Source organism: Triturus cristatus, chromosome 3_1 (genome assembly GCF_964204655.1).
Source record: "Triturus cristatus chromosome 3_1, aTriCri1.1, whole genome shotgun sequence".
NCBI classification, from domain to species: Eukaryota; Metazoa; Chordata; class Amphibia; order Caudata; family Salamandridae; genus Triturus; species Triturus cristatus.
Genome location: NC_140583.1, coordinates 643,827,468 through 643,847,651, shown reverse-complemented (window position 1 = coordinate 643,847,651; position 20,184 = coordinate 643,827,468). Strand labels below are relative to the sequence as shown.

The following is a 20,184-nucleotide window of genomic DNA, read 5'->3' as shown; positions in this document are numbered from 1 at the left end:
AACTGTGCTACTGCTCGAGCTCCGTCACTATCGCCGTCTCACAATATCCCATCAGGCATAGCGGCTAGTGACGTGCGAAGAAAGGCTAGAATGCGACACTACACCATTCGCAGCTTTCATTTTTGAAGAAAGAAGGCATGTAACGGTATGACATAAACACATGCGTTGTAGAAAAGAATACCTTGATCCAAGGTATACAATATAAACACGCACCCCGGTAGAGATGCAGACAGCACATCTAATTATCGTGTTTTCCTGCTACGCATTTGGTCTTCGTGTCTTCCCGCTCTTGCGTACTAGAGGAGAGTGCACGCGCCTACTGCCAGGTTCTACCAGAGCTTTGTTCTCATGTCTTCCAGCACTCGCGTACAGGAGGAGAGTGCACGTGCCTACTGCCAGGTTCTACCAGAGATTGGTTCTTGTGTCTTTCTGCTTCGTGTTTAGTCCTCGTGGAGAGTGCACGCATCTACTGCGAGGTTCGTGGTAAGGAGAACGTTCCAACAGGACTTTTTTTTTTTTTAAATACCAAAGTCAAAGATGACTCTGCAATCCAAAAAGCTGGTAGAAAGATAAATAAAGAGTAGAAAGTACCTCCAAGTGATAGAAAACCTCCGCGATGCAAGAAATAATTCCAAAACAAACAATTCCAGATGAATTAGAAACAGCACGTTCCAGGAAACTGTCCAAATCCTTTAAATCCTGGACTAAAATCCCCAAATCGGTAGAGCTCCTGTGCAGTGTATATTCAAGAGGCCAGTACCGTGAACAACTCGTCTCCAGTGTTAAATCAAAAGAATTTCAAACGTAGATGTAATCAGAGCGTTTATTAAAGACGGCCCAGTATCCTTCAGCAGCCAGGTTCCAACCACTCTGAGCAAGCATTCCAAGCAGGACGGTACAAGAGTGTGGAGCTGTCATGAGACAGAATCAATTTACACATTGGATGTATGTTTAAAGGGGAAAACATACAGAATATATAACAAATATGCATCCACAAAATATAACAGTGTGCCAAAGGGAATCAATCTCTAGTGTGTCCTTATTGTACCATTCCATTAAGATGTAAGTCTACGGAATTCTCCCGAAAGTACTGGTACTGCCATTGACATGGCTTCTGGGGGGTGTTTGGGGTGTGATGCCCTGCAAATAAATGCATTCTTGGCTTGGTAGTTGGTTCTGGGGGCCCTAAGTCAGATCTGCTATCGCGCTCTCAGTGTTTCTTGTTACGAGCCACGAATGAAAGACAAAACAGTGAACTGTGATGTAAACTGCGGGGAGTGGGGGTTGGTGGGGAGGGGAGAGAGAGAGAGACAGAGAGAGAGACAGAGAGAGAGAGAGAGAAAAAAATCAAAATTCTGGATCAGATAACCATTATCGAATTCCATGCTTGCCCAAATTGTGTGATCCTGGGCACGTAGTTTTTTCAGTGAGACTCCTATTTTTTTTTATTGTCTCTTTTAAATACTTGAGTTCAGTATGAGTAATGTACAGGCACTACTCATATTTGTTCTAATAGACTGTAATGCTGCTCCATCTTTAATAAACTACATTAGGGAATCTAGGGCATTCTTATGGCTTGCATGACTACTGACTTGCCTCTTAGTTCACTGACGACATTGTCATTAGGGTGAACCACAAATCTTTCTAAAAGCTAGCACTTTTTATAAATACCTGTCTGTGAAGTGATATAAACTGACATACTAAGGTGAAACACTTCTGCATGTTAAAGAAATACACATTTTAGAATTTTGAAGAGATTGTATCATATTTTTACATTATGCTTATTGCACGATATACATGCTAAACGTTTTCAAGGCACGGACTCTTAGTGTCAAGCCAGACCCACAGCCCAGCTTTGGATTTGCTCGCCCCTTTTAATTTACCTGCAAGCCGTCCGCTATTATGCAACTCGGGCTAAGTAAACGGGTCGTCAGTCAGTTGATAAAATGACTTGTAAAAGACAATGTCTAGAAAAATGGAGTCCTGCCAGATGCACCGATTTGACAACTCTATCATCAAGGGTAGCAGAGAAAAAGAATAGGATGAGTAGTGAAGAAACATTTAAAAAAGGGATTCCAGCTCAGGACTCTAAACTTTTGTTTTGTATGCGACCATAGTCATGTGTTCTCAGAAAGAGAAACTGCGTTTACAACACTATCATTACATCGCATTACTATTACAACGTAGTCGTTACAATGACCGCGTTAGTACGCGATGCATTTACATCGCAAGTCATAGGGGAGAGGAGTTGGCCTAACGGCTAGGGCGGTCGACCCCGAATATGGGGAACCGTGTTCGAGTCTCAGCTATGACGCTGAACACCCTGTGATTCTGGGCAAACCACTTAATCTCCCCGTGCCTAACAAAAAAAACATGAATGTGTCCTCATGTAAAGCGCTCTGATACCCGATACCTTCGAGTCAAGTTCGCGCTATATAAAACTCCGTAAAATAAAAATAAAATTACGACTGTCGGTAGGGAGCATTGAGGTATTGGAAATAAATTCCAACACCTTCCCTTCTGTTGCGCAAACTGGAGTAGGAATAGTAAAAAATACTATTCCTAAGTCCAGCGCGCCCCCTACTGCAAGTCGTTGTAATGACTTGCAATGTAAATGCATTGCGTTGGGATGTGTTATATTCTCTCAGAACTACCAAGCCCAGTTGGAACAAGTAGGGGCTTAACTTCACTGGGGGTATTTGGCGTCCTGACACTCCTCACATCAGTTCTTAGTTTGATAGTTAGGCCTGGGGGCCCTGAGTCAGGTCTGCTATGTCTGTCAGTTATTTTGCATCGTTCTCATTTCACGAAGAGGTTTTAACATGCAATTTTTTTTTCAAATCTGGATCTTAAATATATGTAGTAACCAGTTTACAAAAAAAGTTGTAAATCTGCAGCCACAGAAATACTCCTTGATTCGGCGCATATTTACGACTTTTTGATATTTACAAACATTGGTAGTAGGCTTAGGCAGCTGCACCAGTTTCAAGTTTTCATGCTTGCTTACCACTGGCAATCCAACACCCAAAAGGTGATGGGATGAATGCAAGCAGAAAGTCTAACCAAAGGCAATCACTTGAGGAAGCATATCAACGCATCAATTTTCACCCAGTGTGCCGCTCTAGACAGAGGCCCAAATAATGCAAATTCAGTACTGATCCTATTCCTCATGAAGCAGTCCATCACAACACCTTGGTCATCGCAGCCCTCCCTGCTACAGCCCACTGCTTTTTTTTAGTTGAGAAATTTGAGGTTCACACCCACCAAATCTCATTGACTAAGCTACTCTCCTGGCTACTGTGAATATTTAGAAATACTTTGGAAGTACTGACAACCAGTGTGCATCGAGTCTGCTTAGGAAGCATGTTCTTGATGGGAGGCAAATTGGGAGGGCAATTCAAAGATTCTCACCCACGCACACAAGGCCCTCCACGACACCGGACCAGCATACCTGAACAGCCAACTCAGATTCCACGCACCCCAAAGGACCCTACGAGCAGCCCAGCTCTCTTATGCCGTGGTCCCCCGCTCCAGAAAGACCAGATCGAGTGGCCGCTCCTTCTCCTTCCTCGCAGCCAGAGCCTGGAACTCCCGTCCGCTCCACCTCAGACAGACAACATCGCTCCCCATCTTCGCGAGAAACCTCAAAACCTGGCACTTAGACAGACCCCCTCCTTGATGGAATGGAACCTCCACCCCCCCTCCCTACAGCACCTTGAGACCCTTATGGGTGAGTATTTGCACTTCACAAACACTGATTGATTGATTGAAGAGCAAGGCGGCTTCCTGGTAGCTCTAGAGGAAAAGTGTAAGTGTCAATCCAGTGACCTCAGGGAGGCATGCTAGGTTCCTGCTGATGACTGCACCATCCACTATAATGCAGCCCACACATCCATCTGCCCTGTAGTGCAAGTGACTGCCGCAGAGGGAAGACCGTATGTCTCTCAACCACCCTGTTGCTTTTTAGAATCCATAAGGAGAATCAGGTCTGTATTGTTGCTTGCAGGGTGTTGTGGCACCTGAGACACCCTTACTGCACTGCTCAGCCACCCCCCAAGGACTTAAATGAAGATTCATACTCAGTCATCGTACTAAACATAACAAATTTCATTTCCAAAAAGGAAGACCGATGCGTATATGTGCATAGCTCCATCAGATGCCCGGCGCCCAGCAGCCACACATGGATTATCAAGAGGTCGCTGTGGTCCCTATTCCTCGAGGATGAGCTTTGTTCGGCTCATCTTAATGCCATTAGAGTCCATCCCCACTCTGCATCAGCTGCCAAACCTCCCTCTTTACATGACCAGAAACCTCTACGAGAAGGGGATGCTGAGAAGTGATTTCCTCCAAACAAGCATTTGCAATGCAATAGGTCTTGCATTTATGAGAGTCTGAGCTTTTGGCATTGTAAATAACAATGCCTTTTATTTATGTGTTGCTTTTAAAACATAAATAAAAGGCATTGCTATTTACAATGCCAATAGCTTAAACTCTCGCAAATGCGAGACACATTGCATTGCAAATGCGTGCTATAAAAATGGAAAAAAGCATTAGGAGAGAGTGTGTCCTGCCTGCAACAGCAGGCAGTGCAAAGCTATTTGAGCAAATTGTGCTCGGAGGCTGTAAATAAAGCCTACCGAGCAACAACACACGTAACAGGGGGTGTCGCCATGGGAGGTTACAAAATGAGACAAGGCGGTACTAAGGAGGGACTACTAAGCTTTTTGACCAATGAACAGCCACAGTAAACAGTGGAAAATGACACAAGCCAATTAAAAATGTGGACGGAGAGCGGGCGGTGCTTCAAGTCCCTAGCTCAATACAGCATGCCTCACAGAGCAGTGCATGCACTGCCCAGGCTCGACCTAAAAAGGGTTTGTCTGTATCGCTGCAGAGCCACTTCAACAGTTTCTCACCTCTCCCATTTCCCTAGGCAGGTTTTGTGTACAGGTTAGGATGTGAAAAGGGAAGGGTATTGGGAACCCAGGAGCAACAAGCATTGGCATAGCCAATATGTCTCGCCTTTGGGACCTTATAAGTGTTTAGCCATGCAACTGTTGCATAACTAAATACTTGTAAGGTCCCAAAAGCGAGACCTATTGGCTTGCAAAGCGGCCGCGAAAGTGAAAGTGATCGCAATCATGATCAAACATCAAAGCGGCCGTGCGGCCGCAAAAGTGAAAGTACTCGCGGTAAAGCGCAGCGCGCTCGCCCGCGCACATGCACTGTAGCTCTAGGCTGGCCTGGTAGCACTTTTTGGAGCCCTCTCAATAAGTCTCGCCAGACCAGCGCATGCGCTGGGTCAGGCGAGACCTAAAAAGGATAGAAACATCAACAGAGCCAGGTGACCTGGGAACCAGGCATTGGTATCAGTGTACTGTGTTATTAAACAAAGGACAATGAATGGTGTTAAGAGGTGTTTGTCGGCCAGCACTGTATGTAGCAGTAATAAAGATAAGAAAAGTGTGTCTGGCTGGCATGAGATTCAGGTTTCTATAGAGAGCACGTGCTTTGTTGATGCTTTGATTTACCAAGAGTGGCGCATGGCACTGATTGGTAGTTGTACCATATCAGTAGAGGTCACGTGGGTGGCACAACTCATGTGGACGGTGCAAGATTTCAAAGCGTGCATGGCCAAGCACACAAGTGGCAACCGTTTATTAACAGCATTGCATTCCTGGTGGGTGATTTGCAGGACTATTTTGTGGGCACATAGTTGTGTGATCATGTAAGGAAGTCAGACACAGCTCCCAAACGGGTTATATGTACAAATAGTGCTAGAATTATTGTCTGACATAAATACTGTGTCCTGAAGACCGAGTACAATAATACCTTCCCGTTCGGTGTCGTTTTTCACCTCTGACGGGCCGATATTTTTGTGACCTCTATTTTGTACTTGATATTCTGACAATAATATTCCTGTAACCTCTCCCCAAAGGCATGTGTGCTTGGAGGACAGGCAGGTGCAATGACGGTGTGTGGAAACATGCTCATAATATCAGCCATTCAGGTAGAATGCACAAGTGATGTTTGTGGTGTGATAACTGATAGCATTGATGATGTCAGTAGGTTTCATGGCTTACAATGTTGTCATCAGTGCTGCCATTGTTGATAGCACGTGTTGCACTCAGTATAAATTGTGTAAATTCTAGTGTTGCCCGTGACGTCACAGGCAGTGGTTGGGACAAAAATAAAGTTCTGTGCAAGTCTTAACTTAATCATTTCCTAATTTTCAGCTTTCATTAGAACCTTGTGGTAAACTAATATTATTGTAACTCAGCAGTAATATATCACACTTCCTTTCTAATTCTTGTTCTGTTGCGTCCATATAGATTCGCTTTGCTTACGAGGGGTATCTGAGGGACTTGCCTAGTTCCCAGAATTCCCGTTTTGGCTCTTCCATTGCATCAGTGTCGGATCTCAACCAGGACTCATTCAATGATGTCGTCGTTGGGGCACCCTTGGAGGACGACCACCAAGGAGCGATTTACATCTACCACGGCTTCAGGACTACCATCCTCAAACGATACAAACAGGTAACTGTGGGCACCAGGGCTGACTACTAACATCTACCATTTTGGGACAGCAGGCCACAGCGGACTGCTGTGCTGCCTCTTAGGGGTTAAAAGACAAAAACAGTGTGTGCAGGACTAAGCAGAACTGGGATCACTGCCTGCAGAACTACTACATTCTTTAAGGTAGATGGGGTTGGTAGTAGCTAAACTGTCTAACAGTTGCAAAGTACTTTTTGCAAGACTGACAACAGGACCTGCAAGTTCTGTCTCTGTCTATCTCATGACGTGAATAGCTACAAACGATAGGAGTCTGAAGCAAGGAGCACACAGTTGTCTCCATGCTAACACAATACAGGTTTGTCTCTTTGATCTATTTCCTTTGTGAACAGGTCCGACTCAAAAGACTCTGCTTGCTGGTCGAGTGTTAGCATAAGGTCTCAGGCACCATAAGACAACACCTTCCTACCTTTCCATTGAGGAGAACAAGTTCACGGATTGCAAGCCCTCCTGTAGGAGAGGAGGTGCAACCTGCTCTTCCAAAGAACACACTACCAGAACCGTTCAGTACAGTGTGAGATGTAGGTCTCCGAAGGCCCCACTGTCTATAAGGCCCCATTCCATAATGCTCTGTTCACTGTAGCACCCCACTCCAGTAAAGCCTCACTTCCCACGAGGCACCAGTTCATTCAGTGACACATAGGCCCTCATTACAAGGCCCCACTAAAATCCCTGAAGTTTCTGTGCCCCGGAATGACTGATACCAGGTGTCCTTTTAATTCAGAGGGTGGGAAAATAATGGGGATTTAAGGATTTGGGGAACAACATGTGGGAATTGGTGTTTCCACACCAGTTACATATGTTGTCCCCCATTGCTTCACATTGAGATTTCAGCGCTTTTCAACACGAAAACCCAGAAATCCTGTGGGCCTGGTAGATGCTTTTACCAGCCACATTGGAATTTACGGGCCAACTTAAGATCTCCAATGTTGTTCCCCAGTGCAAAATTGGAGCCTTTGTCATATTTATATCTTTGTAATTTTCCTGAAGATGTGCTTCTACACTACTGTAGATGGCACCTGACAATACCATGCCTCCAAGGAGTTATTGGGTACCAGATGCCGCCCGCTAGTGATAAACACACTCAAACCTGTTGAATGAAGATATTTTCTACACAGCGCAATGTTCAGAAAACAGATTTTCTGTCTGCCAGATCCCCTGGCGAAACATCACCCAACATTCCCTCACAGCCGTTCTGATATCGGATCAAGGTGTCCTGAACGCTGCGTTAATAAGGGGATCAAATCAAGAAATTCTCAGTCTGGAAACTATAGTGAAAGATAGATTTTTTTTAACTAAGGAAGAATTTCAGTTGCTCATCCAGGGTTTATGCTAAATAGGAGTGTCTTCATTATAATTCCGGTAACACATTTTTGGAAAGGTGACGAATTTTTACAAAGTTGTGGACAACACTTAGTCTAAAAGCGAAAATCACCATAAAAGTTTTGTGGAACATTTTACCAGCATAATCTTATTTTTCAATCAAAGCCTCCTGCTAAAATTGTTGTTTTGCTTTTTTTGTCTTCTGCTTTATTATAGGCTTTCACCAGTTTTTATTTGAACTTCGTAAAAATGGTTAAGTATTAAAAAAAGTCACATAAATAGTAAAACGCAGAAAATTCCACAAACCCTTACTATTGACTGCAAGTCGCTGTACACAGTTTTGGTAACCCATTCTCAATAATTGTATGCCTCCGTGCACTAAACATATTTGTATCTTTGTATAAAGGAATACTGCCTTAAATAACTAAATCTTCAGGTCTCTTCTGAGCGGCAGAAGACCAAAGCCTCCCTTGAGCTGGGCGGTAAGGTGCACCACAGACAGCTCTTATTATATGGACCCGCCAGGGATTCACAGCTGAAGCAAAGGATATGTGACATGTCTTCCAGATAACCCTCAATATCATGCAGATCTATAATAGCAGAGAATATCTTTAAAGTTAGAAGTGCAGTCTTGTGAACAAGCCTCACTATGCCAAGTCTTCTATACACGATTCTGTTCTTATTATTATTCTTCATGCTCCAGCGTTGTGGCCTCATGCCACACATTTCTTCTCCTCTTCCATCTTTTCTTCCCTTCTTCTGTTCCTCCTCCAGACCTGGCCTCTCCATGTGACGTGCCCGTCACTTGGACCTTCCTGGTCACGTCCTACCCCCTAGGACTGCCTCTCTTCTCTTCTTTCTTCCCTCACCAGGCTTCTCTCTGTGATCTTCTTTTCACAGGGACCTCCCTGGTCGCGTCCTGTCCTTTCTGTAGGACTGGACACTTTCCTTGGACCTCTCACAGGTCTCCTATTCATGAACCTCTCACATGTCTCCTCTTCATGGACCTCTCACAGGTCTCCTCTTCATGGACCTCTCACATGTCTCCTCTTCATGGACCTCTCACAGATCTGCTCTTCATGGACCTCTCACAGGTCTTCTCTTCCTGGACCTCTCACAGGTCTCCTCTTCGTGGACCTCTCACAGGTCTCCTCTTCATGGACCTCTCACAGGTCTCCTCTTCAGGGACCTCTCACAGGTCTCCTCTTCATGGACCTCTCACAGATCTGCTCTTCATGGACCTCTCACAGGTCTTCTCTTCCTGGACCTCTCACAGGTCTCCTCTTCATGGACCTCTCACATGTCTCCTCTTCGTGGACCTCTCACAGGTCTCCTCTTCGTGGACCTCTCACAGGTCTCCTCTTCATGGACCTCTTACAGGTCTCCTAACTTGAGGGCACACTCCTTGCACCTCAAGGCTATGCCGTCCTAGCACTCGCTCCTGCCTCCACTCATCCAGGCTTCACAAGGTCTGTCACACCCTGTGACAACATTGGCCCTCATCCTCGCAGGGCTCTCACTCCTGGGCTCCTCCCGTACTGAAGGCTCTCCAGATGTGGCTCTTTCTTCCTCTCCTGGGCTGCATTCCACTCACGCCTTGCGCTCCCATGCTTCCGCCTTGCGTTAGAGCTTGTTCACCACGAGGGCATGTCTCCTTTCACCGGGGATTTTCCTTTCTGATGTGTGAACTCTGCACTCTGACCAAATGCATACTGCGCAGTCTCTGGGAACAAACACCGATATCTCGCTGCACTAACAGGTGTTCTCTGCATGGGGACATATAACCTCTCACTCCCCCTTCACAGTTCATGTCTCTGGGGTGCTTCCCCCACTTCAGCGTGGGTACTTCGCAGCCTCCTCAGCGTTGCAGAACTTTCCTCATTAAAGTGTTCCTTTGGATCCATTGCAGTAACCACCTATGGCCAATAGGCAGCCCTGCAACACCATTTAGAGTACCCAACAGCCGTGCCTTGTACATTGTCCCTGCAGGTCATGGTGCCTCGTGCGACCTCTAGGTGGCACTGCGACTGCCTCTCCTCTTAGGCCGCAGCATTATTTCCTCTCACTGCAGGCCTCGTGGAGTTGGAGACTCCAGATGCTGCCTCACTTGCACAGTGATGCCGGCGCCTTTCTCTATGGGAGGGGCTCTCGTGCTGCACCATGTTCTACAACAGCCTCATCCGCTTACTCCAGGCAAGCCATCAGCCTGAAACCAGGTAAGGCTGCAGTGCTCCACCTCTCTGCATTCTCTCTCTGACGTAGCTTACTCTTAAAGTGAACTAGGCCCGCTGCTGCCAGAACATGCTGCAGCCCATGGACATCTCAGCATGAGCACCAACCAGGCCCCTCCCTTGCAGGCCGCCGCTCCATTAATGGGTGAATGCCGGGCCAATTCATAGCAGCCTCCTCGATCCTACAGGCCACGCCAAGCACTTTTCAACCACGGGAGGGGCACATCTCTCAAGGTCGCCACTTGGTGACGTGTGGCCGGAGACCTCCTGCAGGGCAGCGTCACCTCCTCACACTCTTTGTGCTTTTCAAAATGACGGCTGCTGAAATCCTCCTCAAACTTTTAGAGCCGGAAGCGGCCTCATTTTGTCCAGCTCTCACACGGCTGGGATGCTCAGGGAACTCTCTTACTCTCTCCGCGGCAGCCACACCCTCTACTTGCAAGTGCATGTATGGGGCCAATGCATTCCCTGGCCTTTCTATACTTTGAGGGGAGTACAGGGCACATATTCCAGAGGAGCTGCCCGGCTCTTATTCCCAGGCACTGCCATGACAGCTCTCATGCTTCCCCTCTGGTGTGTGATCACCGGACAGTTTCTATATGCTACTGTGACAGTACGGTGCACAGCTCCATACGGTGCACTGCTCCAGGCTCTGCCGTCTTCCACTACCTCCTGCCTTTATCCTCACCATGACTGGTCCCGTCTGCCATACTGCGGGTGCAGGGGCATCACAAATGTGGACTCCAATTTCCTCATAATTTGGGCAGGCGCAAGCTGAGGGGGGATGCATCAGGCAGAGGCCACTCTTTCAACCCCCATGCAGCATTTCAGGGCCACAGCCTTCCTACACGCGGGGTAGTTCCTGCTCGTCGCCAATGTAAGGGTCGGGCCCTAGGCTCCTATGCAGTTAGAATGACCACGCAGACACAGTTGTATACTATCTGGAACTGACCCAGGGCACGTGCGACTGGCCCCTTTTATTGACAGGGTTACCTGACCGGTGATACCTGTGGTGGATGGGTGTGGGGTGAGTGTTGAAGCCAGCCCTCAAAGGAGTGGATGATGGAAACACATATTTTACAAACACTAGAACGTGACCGGCCGGTCACTACAACCCTGGTCCCAATACATACCTATCCAAATGGCTCCTTCTGTGGTAGGAAAGCCCAGTTATTAATTGTGCTCAGCTGTGCTGCCCAATAGTATTTCTGAATATCAGGCAAAGCAATGGCATCTTCGTACCAAACTATAGTTAGCTTGGGTAGCGCTATTCGCTCTGGGCTTCCATCCCATAGCAGTGATCGGACCTCCCCCTCAATTGCTTTGAAATAAGATTTGGGGACCTCATATGGGGTATTCTGCAGTGCATATAAAAAGTGTGGTAAAGACATCATTTTAACTAGCGTCGCTCTACCTAATAGCGTGAGCAGCAAAGCCCGCCAGTGTCGTACATCCTTCCATAGTATATCTAGTAACGGGCCAGATTACTCTCGAAAAAGAGTTCAGTGTCTGGTGTTACGTATATTCCCAGGTAACGGAAGCCCGGCGGCAGCTTCGGGATCTGACCCCTAAGCGGATACACCAAGGATTTATGCCAGTTGATAGTGTAGCCTGAATAATCTGTATTAATCTAGCTAGTGTTAACTCTGATGCCAGTCACATACAGCAGCATGTCACCTGTGTACAGTGATATTTTGTCTTCCCATTGCCCCCCCACATTGTAATCCTCTGACCAGTGGATCCTGACAGATCTATGCTGCCAAGGGTTCCAGGACCAGCGCAAAAATCAGCAGGGACAGGGGGCAGCCCTGACTGGTACCTCTCTGGAGTCTAAATCCCAGGGGAGTGCCCACTGTTAACTTTAGCCATTGCTATCGGGCCAGTGTATAAGAGGTGGACCCATTGCGTGAAGTGGGGGCCAAATCCCAATTTGACCAGCACCTCTAAGATATAGTCCCATTCCACTGTGTTGAATGCCATTTTGTCACCCAGTGACAGCACCAGGTCCTGCTAACGTAAGTTGCTCCTCATCCCCAGTACCCCATGGAGGCCTTGGAGATTAAGTGTGGGGCTCCGGTGTGGCATAAATCCTGACTGATTCAGCTGAATCAGGGATTGGATCACTGTATTTAGGCGTGTGGCTAACACTTTGGCCAATATTTTAACTTCAGCTTTTAAGAGCGAGATCGGTCTATAGGAGGTGCAGTCCTCCATCGCTTCCCTTATTTGTGTATGATCAGGGCCGTTTCTAGGTGTTTTGCAGGCCTAGGCGAGAATTGAAAAATGCCACCCCCTTCCTTTACTACCATCACTCTCTCCCCCTTTCATCCAGGCTAGAAGAATTAATGCATCAGATATTCCCAAACTTTTTTTTTTGCCGCCCTCCCCCTTTTGCCGCCCTAGGCGGCCGCCTAGTCTTGCCTAATGGTAGAAACGGCCCTGTGTATGATCACTATGGTGAGAGCCCTGCCATTACTTTCCTTATACATCTTTAATAGGTGGGGGCTGGCTTAGTTTCCAGTATTTTGTATAGTTCAATTGGGATCCTGTTTGGGCCGATGGCGTTTCCGGAGAGAGCTCCCTCACTGCAGTCAACAGATTTTCTTCTGTAATATATGCCTCCAAGAATTCCCGATCAACACCACCAGACTCGGCAGGCGTATGTCTTGAAGAAAAGCACGGGACGCAATGGCCGTCGTATGTACAGCTGGGGAGTATAGTTGGGCACAGTAGTCTGCGAATGTCTCTGCTATACGACTTTTCCCACTGGCAAGATCCCCTGCCTTGACCTCCAGAAGCCTGCTTTGGGACTGTTCCCTCTTATCAAGCCACGCCAGAAGCTTGCCCATTTTATTCTGTATTTCATAGAGGGGATGGTTTGTGGCGCAGTGTATCGCTCAAGCAACTTCCGTGGCCAGGTCATCATAATCCCTTTGTTTTAGGGCTGAAGGTTGCCACACTTCCGGTCTCTCACTGTCGTGAAGAGTTGCTCCTGTGACAGTATGACCCCCTCGATTTAACCAAGTTTGTCCTTTCTGTCCCTCTTGAAACCTGCTGTAAGGGATATTGCCTGACCCCTAACCACAGATCTATATGTCTCCCAGAGAGTTTGCGCCAAGTCAATCAAGGCCAGGTTCTCTTTAAAGTATTGGTCTGTGCTTTCAGTGAGATCCTCCTGTACAGTGCAGGGGTTTATTGGTTGGGTTACCTCAGTATCACCATATCTCGAAGGGAACACAGCCCATACCGGGGAGTGGTCAGAGATCACCCCTCGCTAAATGTCGAACATCTGAGTAATGATGTACCTGTCAGTATTGTGTGAGAAGGTAATCGATGCAGGAGAGGCTACCATGTGCACCCAAGTGAAAAGTGTATTGCTGTCCCTCCAAGTTCTATGTGCACAGGCCTCGAAAAATCCTTAAAATGTTACTACACCTGCAGGTCTAGTGACTTAAATAGTCTACTCGACCTATTTGTAATGCCCTTGACCCATAAACTGGTTTCAAATGATGTGATCGTGGGCAAGTAATTTAATTAATTAAGCCGCCATTTTCTTCATTATTACATATGAGAGCACCTTCAAATGTGCAAGTTCAGCATGTCTGCTGTACAAAAAACTATTTTGTTTGATTTAATAGACTAAACTTCCTTTCCATATATAATACAAATCTAGCCACATATAGGATACACATTACCCCCGAGTTGCCTCTTAGTTCATTGTTATGTTTCATATAGGTACCCCAAAATAGGCTCAGGCAGTCACCTAACCTTTCACCTATATACTCCCCTACCATTACACTACATGACGGTTCTTGGGTCTGACCTTTTGCCTAGTTACGATACTGCTTAGTGAAAACCGGCCTCATCCATTATGCATGAGGATTCTTGGAAACTCAGCAGGACTACCTGCATAATAACTATGTATAAGGGTAATTCCTTCCATCATCCTAAGTCCGACATGACACAGCAAGGTAGAACCCCTGAGGTACCACTTTGGGTATATAAACACCACGTCATGCTGAGGTAGTCAGAGGAGAAAAGGACTTCCATGCTGACACACTGACGCGAGACGCGGAGGATCCTGCATGCAGACACTCCCGCTCGCAGTGGTCTGACATCCTTTGTGGGGTGTCCATCTCGAGACCAAGACAGGGTCCCACAGTTTCTCACTTCAGGTAATGGTGTTGACTTTATCCTAGAGGGATTCTTGGCTTTACACCCACATACATGCTAGGTACACTTAGGTACATCTAGTTGCATGCATCATAGGAGTACACATTTGTTAATGTCAAGTATTTTATATGCTTGCCTGTATTCATTGTTTTCGCACACCTATTTTACAGTAGAATGACGCTGGTTCAATAAATGCTTATTGAAAAACGTCCTCTCCGTTTATTCTGTGTATCTCTCTGAGACAAAGTGAGCATGAGTGACTGAGCGAAAACTATTGCACTGTTTCCACAGTCCTGAGGGATCAGGGTTCTCATGTTCGATATTTGACAATAACTATTCTCTCCTTGGTAAGAGGGGTTTCTAGTGGCACTGTGAGCTAGCTGGTACAACAGGCTAACATACCCGGTGGGGGTGTCTGGATTCAGTCCGGACACCAATCATACAGTGTATGCTGTCTAAATGTGCAGATCCTTTATAGGTTTATAGGAACTACATGACATCATTAACAGCATTTTCATCGGGGCGGGGGCAGGAATGTTTCTCAAATCACATTTAAAAACTATCACTTTAAAAAAATAAATAGCTAAAGTTTAAAATGGTAGCACACTGTCATTTATAATCAGCAGATTTTACATTGAAATGGTCACAAACTTTCCCACTGACATACAGCTTTACTGATAAAATTATAATGTACAAACAATAATGTTTGGAAATAAAGTTTCTGCAAATATGTGTCACTTGCACATCACCAAGTAAAGTGTTCTGGTTTGTTTTGCTACTATTTAACTCAATTTGCATCACACTTATAAATTACAAAAAATGTGCTTTTGTAATTCCTGATATATTTTGAAATATTTGTAATATTAATTTACAGCCTATTTATTTAAATGTTATGTGATAGAGAAAAATAACTGACATCTTCAGACAGCTCACATGACAAAAACCTCTAACTCTAATAAGAGAGAGAAAAATAAACCTCATTTTCCAAGCAGCAATTAGTTAAAAGACAAACTGACAATTGACCTCTTTTCTTGAACAGACAGCAAATGTGTCAAGATAAAAAGAAGATTTAATGGCATCTTTATTGGTCATTCACTTTCTGAAAGAACAGAACACCTGTTCTTTTCCAGCCTGAGTTTACTATCCAGATGGGACTAGTAGCTGCTAAAAATAGTTCGATCTGATAAAAATGTTCTTGCAGTTGAAAGTGGGTGAGTAGTTTCTCAAGGCCTGGTGCACGTATATCAACCATCCCCAGGCTGGTTAGAAATTCTGAAAGCAGATTTTAGGCCATCCCCATGGGTCTTGCAGAGCCATCAGTCTTGCTCTTAGCTGTCTGCTAAATTGAAGTCGCCCCCCCAGAGCATTCTTTCTGGTAGTTGCATTAGTGGGGTGCCCAGGTCAGGGAGCATGGAGGCATGCAGATGTGGTGGCACATATATTGGACATGTGTTGATTGCCAGCCCCTCCCATTGCTCCGATAGCGCCACATACCTCCCATGTGAGTCCGGCCATGTGTGTTGGATCGTAAAAGGGATTGTCCACTTCATTAAAACCTGCACCTCTATCGAACCCGATGTATAGCCTGCATGTGCTATCATCTTGTAACCCATCTGTCAAGAGCTCGGGATGTGTTACCCATCATGTGTAAATGGGATGATGTCAGGAGCATGGCACTTGAGATATTGCAGGGCCACTCCCCTCTTAATTTTGTCCCTGTGCCCATTGACATTCCATGACTCTATCTTCAAGGAGATCCCCCCAGCCATTCTGGATGTATGATACCTGGGACCAGGAGCTCTGAGTGTCTACATACCCCTGTCCCATATCTCAGGGCTTTTAGGTCAGCTTAGAAGGCATCTTTTCCCAGTGTGAATCGACAGTGTGTCAAAACAAATGGAAAACAACCAACTCAGCAAGAAAGATTTCCCATTCAATACCCCCTCCCTGCATCCCTGCACAGCGGACTTAGAACTACCCACCCCTGCAACATTGCAGAGTGCCTCACTCCCCAGCAGTAGTATATAACAGCAGGGTTCAATGGTCCCAACAGACAGGAAAGCCTCCTGCTGCCAAATCCCCCCTATGTCTTACTGTAAACTGTTGTCCTTCAGTCAACCCAGTGGCCGGCAAGTCTTCCATGAGTCATGTATTTTATCTCTCAAGCTCTCATGCTGTCTTACACCTATGCATGTCCCGGGCCCATGTGGGCAGTCAAGAGCCTAAGCCTGGGGAGTCAGACCAGGTCCCCGGGTCTTCACAGGTAAGGCATTCTGCGAGTCTCTCATCAGTGATGATTGTTGATTCAGTTCCCCACCATCATTAGTGTCCCTGTGGTCTGTCCCCCTCGCTTCATTACATTGTTGCAGAGCGATTCTGACCCCCTTTTCCCCAGTAGACCTCCAGCCTTCAAGCCAGTTCCAGGCTTCCTCTGGTGCCAAGTTTTACCCTACGCCACCCCACTTAGATTGGCTGGAGACATTATTCAATATTTGAGTTCTCGCTGTTGCAGTGTCCTTTTCACTTCATCGAAACTTCGGCAGAGCCTCTGGACCCCAAGGGTGAAGTCAGGAAAGTAGTTGCTGGCTGTATTGTCATATTTAAGAGGTGGCCCGCGACGCGTGGCCTGGAGGGAAGCATTACGATCTCTGTGATGAAAGATGCAGGCGATGATGGTGTGTGGCGCTGCGCCCGGCCTTGGCGGGGGACCAGAGACCCTATATGTGCATTCAGTTCAAAAGAATTTAGAAAGACCCTGTGGATGTTGCTTGTTTAGGATTAGGTCATCAAGGAAGAGGTGTGCACTCGGGCCTTCTGCCCTCTCCTGGACACCAACCACTCTCATGTTATTTCTCCTGGAGCATCCTTCAGGGTCCTCCAGCCTGGCTTCCATTGCCTCTGTGCTCACCTGAAGGCCGTCCACCTGCTCTCTCAGGGTCCAAGTCTTGGCCTTTTGGACTGCAATCGAGTCTTCCTCCTCCTTCACCTCCTTCCCCATTTTTCAGAAGTCAGCCCTGACAGGTGTGACCTCTATAGTGACTCAACTGTTCTTTGTCTCTAAGGAGCCCCAGATCCCTTGCATCGCCTCCATAATCTCTTTGAGGGAGAGGGCCTTGCTGTACTGGGAGGAGCCTTCCCTCTGCTCCTGCGGCCCACCCTGCCTCTGCCCCCCCCCAGGCATCTCCTTGGGGAGGACGTATTTGTCTAGTTTTGCTTGTTGTGAGGCCCTTGCCTCTTTTTCACCTACCGTAGTGATCTCCGTACCTCTGGTAGGGCACGCTCGGAGGTATGACGGTAGTCGCAGAAATCTGCCAAGTTTGCTCTTGCAAGTGGAGCCCTTCTCGTGTCCTCTCGGTTATACCACCACCTGTCGAGAGGCTCCCTTCAGCCCCCGTCAGCCGAGACTGGGGTCATCAACTGCAGAGGGGCCAAGTCCTGTGTCTCTGTCCAAGATCTGGGATTTTATAAGCCAGTAGTAGTTAGACAGGGGTCTAATCACCAACCTGGTCCGCAATACCAATCAGCCCGGCGCTGTGGCTCAATGTCTTTTAGCACTTTTCAAATCGAGTGACCACTACTCCTTTAAGTCTTCCAGCAGGCACCTCCTCTGGTGATACACTGGGGTCTCTCCTCTCTCAGCCACTCTGGTGCTCCATCTGTGTGTGGGCCTGCACCAGACCCAGGCCCCTCTCACTGCAACAGACCCCCTCTGTCTCCTGCACCGCCGCAGACCAGGTCCTGCACTCCATCTCACCTGGACCGACTCCGCTGGCTTAAAGGAACTCCTTGTCTTTGTATCCCTATACGGAAGACGGTATTGTTTGGATTCATGCCACAACTGTGGCGGCACTGCAGAGCAAGGGCTGTCCACCCAGCTAGGGCAGTCCCACATCTCTCGAGGCCTTGTGGGTTTCAGAGGGGACGCACTATAAGAAACACTCTTGGGGTCTAACACAAGGGTGGAACTCTCTGATCATACTCCGCCCGGCGTGCCGCACTCAACTACTGGAGGCCGCAGCCGACCTCACCGCCTCAGGCCCTGGCCACAACCCTGCAAATGATCCTTGCTCTGCACTTCCAATCTCTCCAATGGTCTCCCCCTCATTTCCCGCAGCACAAGCAGGTGCCGAGCAGGTGGGGGGGAGCAGATTTTTGCACAAATGTATGGGAATTCATCAATACAGGTAGTAATCTGTATTTGGTTAGAATTCCGAGGGTTTGCAGGTATTCTCCAGTTCTAAATTATCGTTGATGTGATCTGTAGCATTCTAATTTGTTGAATTGCCCAATCTATATTAATCAGTTTACTTCACATTTATCATGTCCTAACTCCCAGCAGTCCTTATATTGCCTGCTACTGTCTAGTAGTAGATGTCTGCTTTTACCAGCTGTGTCCTCTATTGTGCTAACTGTGTCTCCCAGTAAGCAGTCTTTCTCTAGTAGCATCTTTCAGTAGGTCCTGTGTGCATCTACATCTCCTTGCAAACCTGCTGCTTCTATAGTTGTATCAGTAGGCCTGTATTGTCGTTGCTGTGTCTCCAGTAGGATTTGCATTGCTGTAGTGATGTCGTATGCAAAGGAGTGCTATAGACATGTCTCCCAGTTGGCAAGGCAAGGCCATAGCAGTTTCTCTCAGTTGGCCCTGCCTAGGATTGTCTACCATTAAGTACTCTATTGCCCCAGCTGTGTCTTCCAGTAACATGGTCATTCTCTAGTTATATTTTTCAGTCGGTCTTGTGTTGTTGTAGCTTTCTGTCGGTCCTTTATTGTCCCTACTGTGCCTCCCGGTAAACTGATTCTTTTCTACTTGTATTTTTCAATAGGCCCTGTGTTACTCTAGTTGTCTCTCCCAACAAACCCGCTATTTCTCTAATTGTATTTTTCATTCGGCCTTGTGCTGTCTTACCTGTGCCTTCCAGTAACCCGTTCTTTCTCTAGTTGTATTTATCAGTCGGTCTTGTGTTGTCTCAACTGTGCCTCCACGTAACCCGGTCTTTCTCTAGTTGTATTTTTAAGTCTGTTCTGTTGTGTCCCTCTCTGTGTCTCTCATTAACCTGGTTTTATGCTGAAGAACACTCAGGAGCTGTAGTATAAATCCAACATGTTTATTGAGTTCTTCTGCAGCACTACCAGCTCCTTGTTAAGCTGCACTCGCAAAGATAACTACCAGTCTGGAATCTCCTGCACACAAGGGGCTCTCAACATTTATTGCATATAGCATTATAGTCTAAAGATATTATGCAAGAAGGACTACCCCAAAAATGTATTAACCCTACAGTGTATTAACCCACAACACCTGGTCATTCTCTAGTTGTATCATTCAGCCGGTCCTGTATTGTCCCCACTGTGTCTCCCAGTAAACCAGCACTTTTCTAGTTGTATCTTTCAGCTGGTCCTGTATTAGCCCAATTGTGTCTCCCAGCAAGCCTCCTATTTTTCTAGTTGTATCTTTCAGTAAGTCCTTATTTCCCCATCTGTGCCAGTAGGCCTTGCATTGCTCCAGTGGTGTTGCCCACTGTGCAATGGATCACTCTGTCTTTTTATCCCAGCTGAAACTGCATGTCTTTAGCAGTTACTTACAGTTGGCCTTGCATTACTCTGTCAATGTCTACCACTAGGCACCCATCTTCCAACCCACTCAAACATACTATTCTCTCTTTTCGTGGTCAGGAAGCACAGTTGTTTTCTAAGCAGGAGTCTCTGTTCACAAATTGAATCCTATCTCAGATCTATTTCCAGAGCTAAAAGAAAGGCAGTTAACATGCAGTTAGTTTCACAGTGAAGAATATTGATTACCTGTATTCACTGCTGGTTGTAAGTTTATAGAGGACTGAGGACACTTTGGTGGCATCTAGAAGCCACATGAATTGCTGAGTCCATCAACT

The 20,184-nt window shown here is 46.7% G+C and overlaps 1 protein-coding gene across 2 annotated transcripts in view; it reads left to right on the top strand.

The window, feature by feature from the left end:
- The window catches only part of ITGA11 (integrin subunit alpha 11), a 508,108-nt gene that overhangs the window by 335,415 nt on the left and 152,509 nt on the right, over window positions 1-20,184 (top strand). For both annotated transcript variants that reach the window (XM_085644636.1, XM_085644637.1), the window contains one exon: window positions 6,333-6,536. In XM_085644636.1, the coding sequence (XP_085500762.1) occupies window positions 6,333-6,536 (204 nt within the window). The remainder of the gene's footprint in view (window positions 1-6,332; window positions 6,537-20,184) is intronic.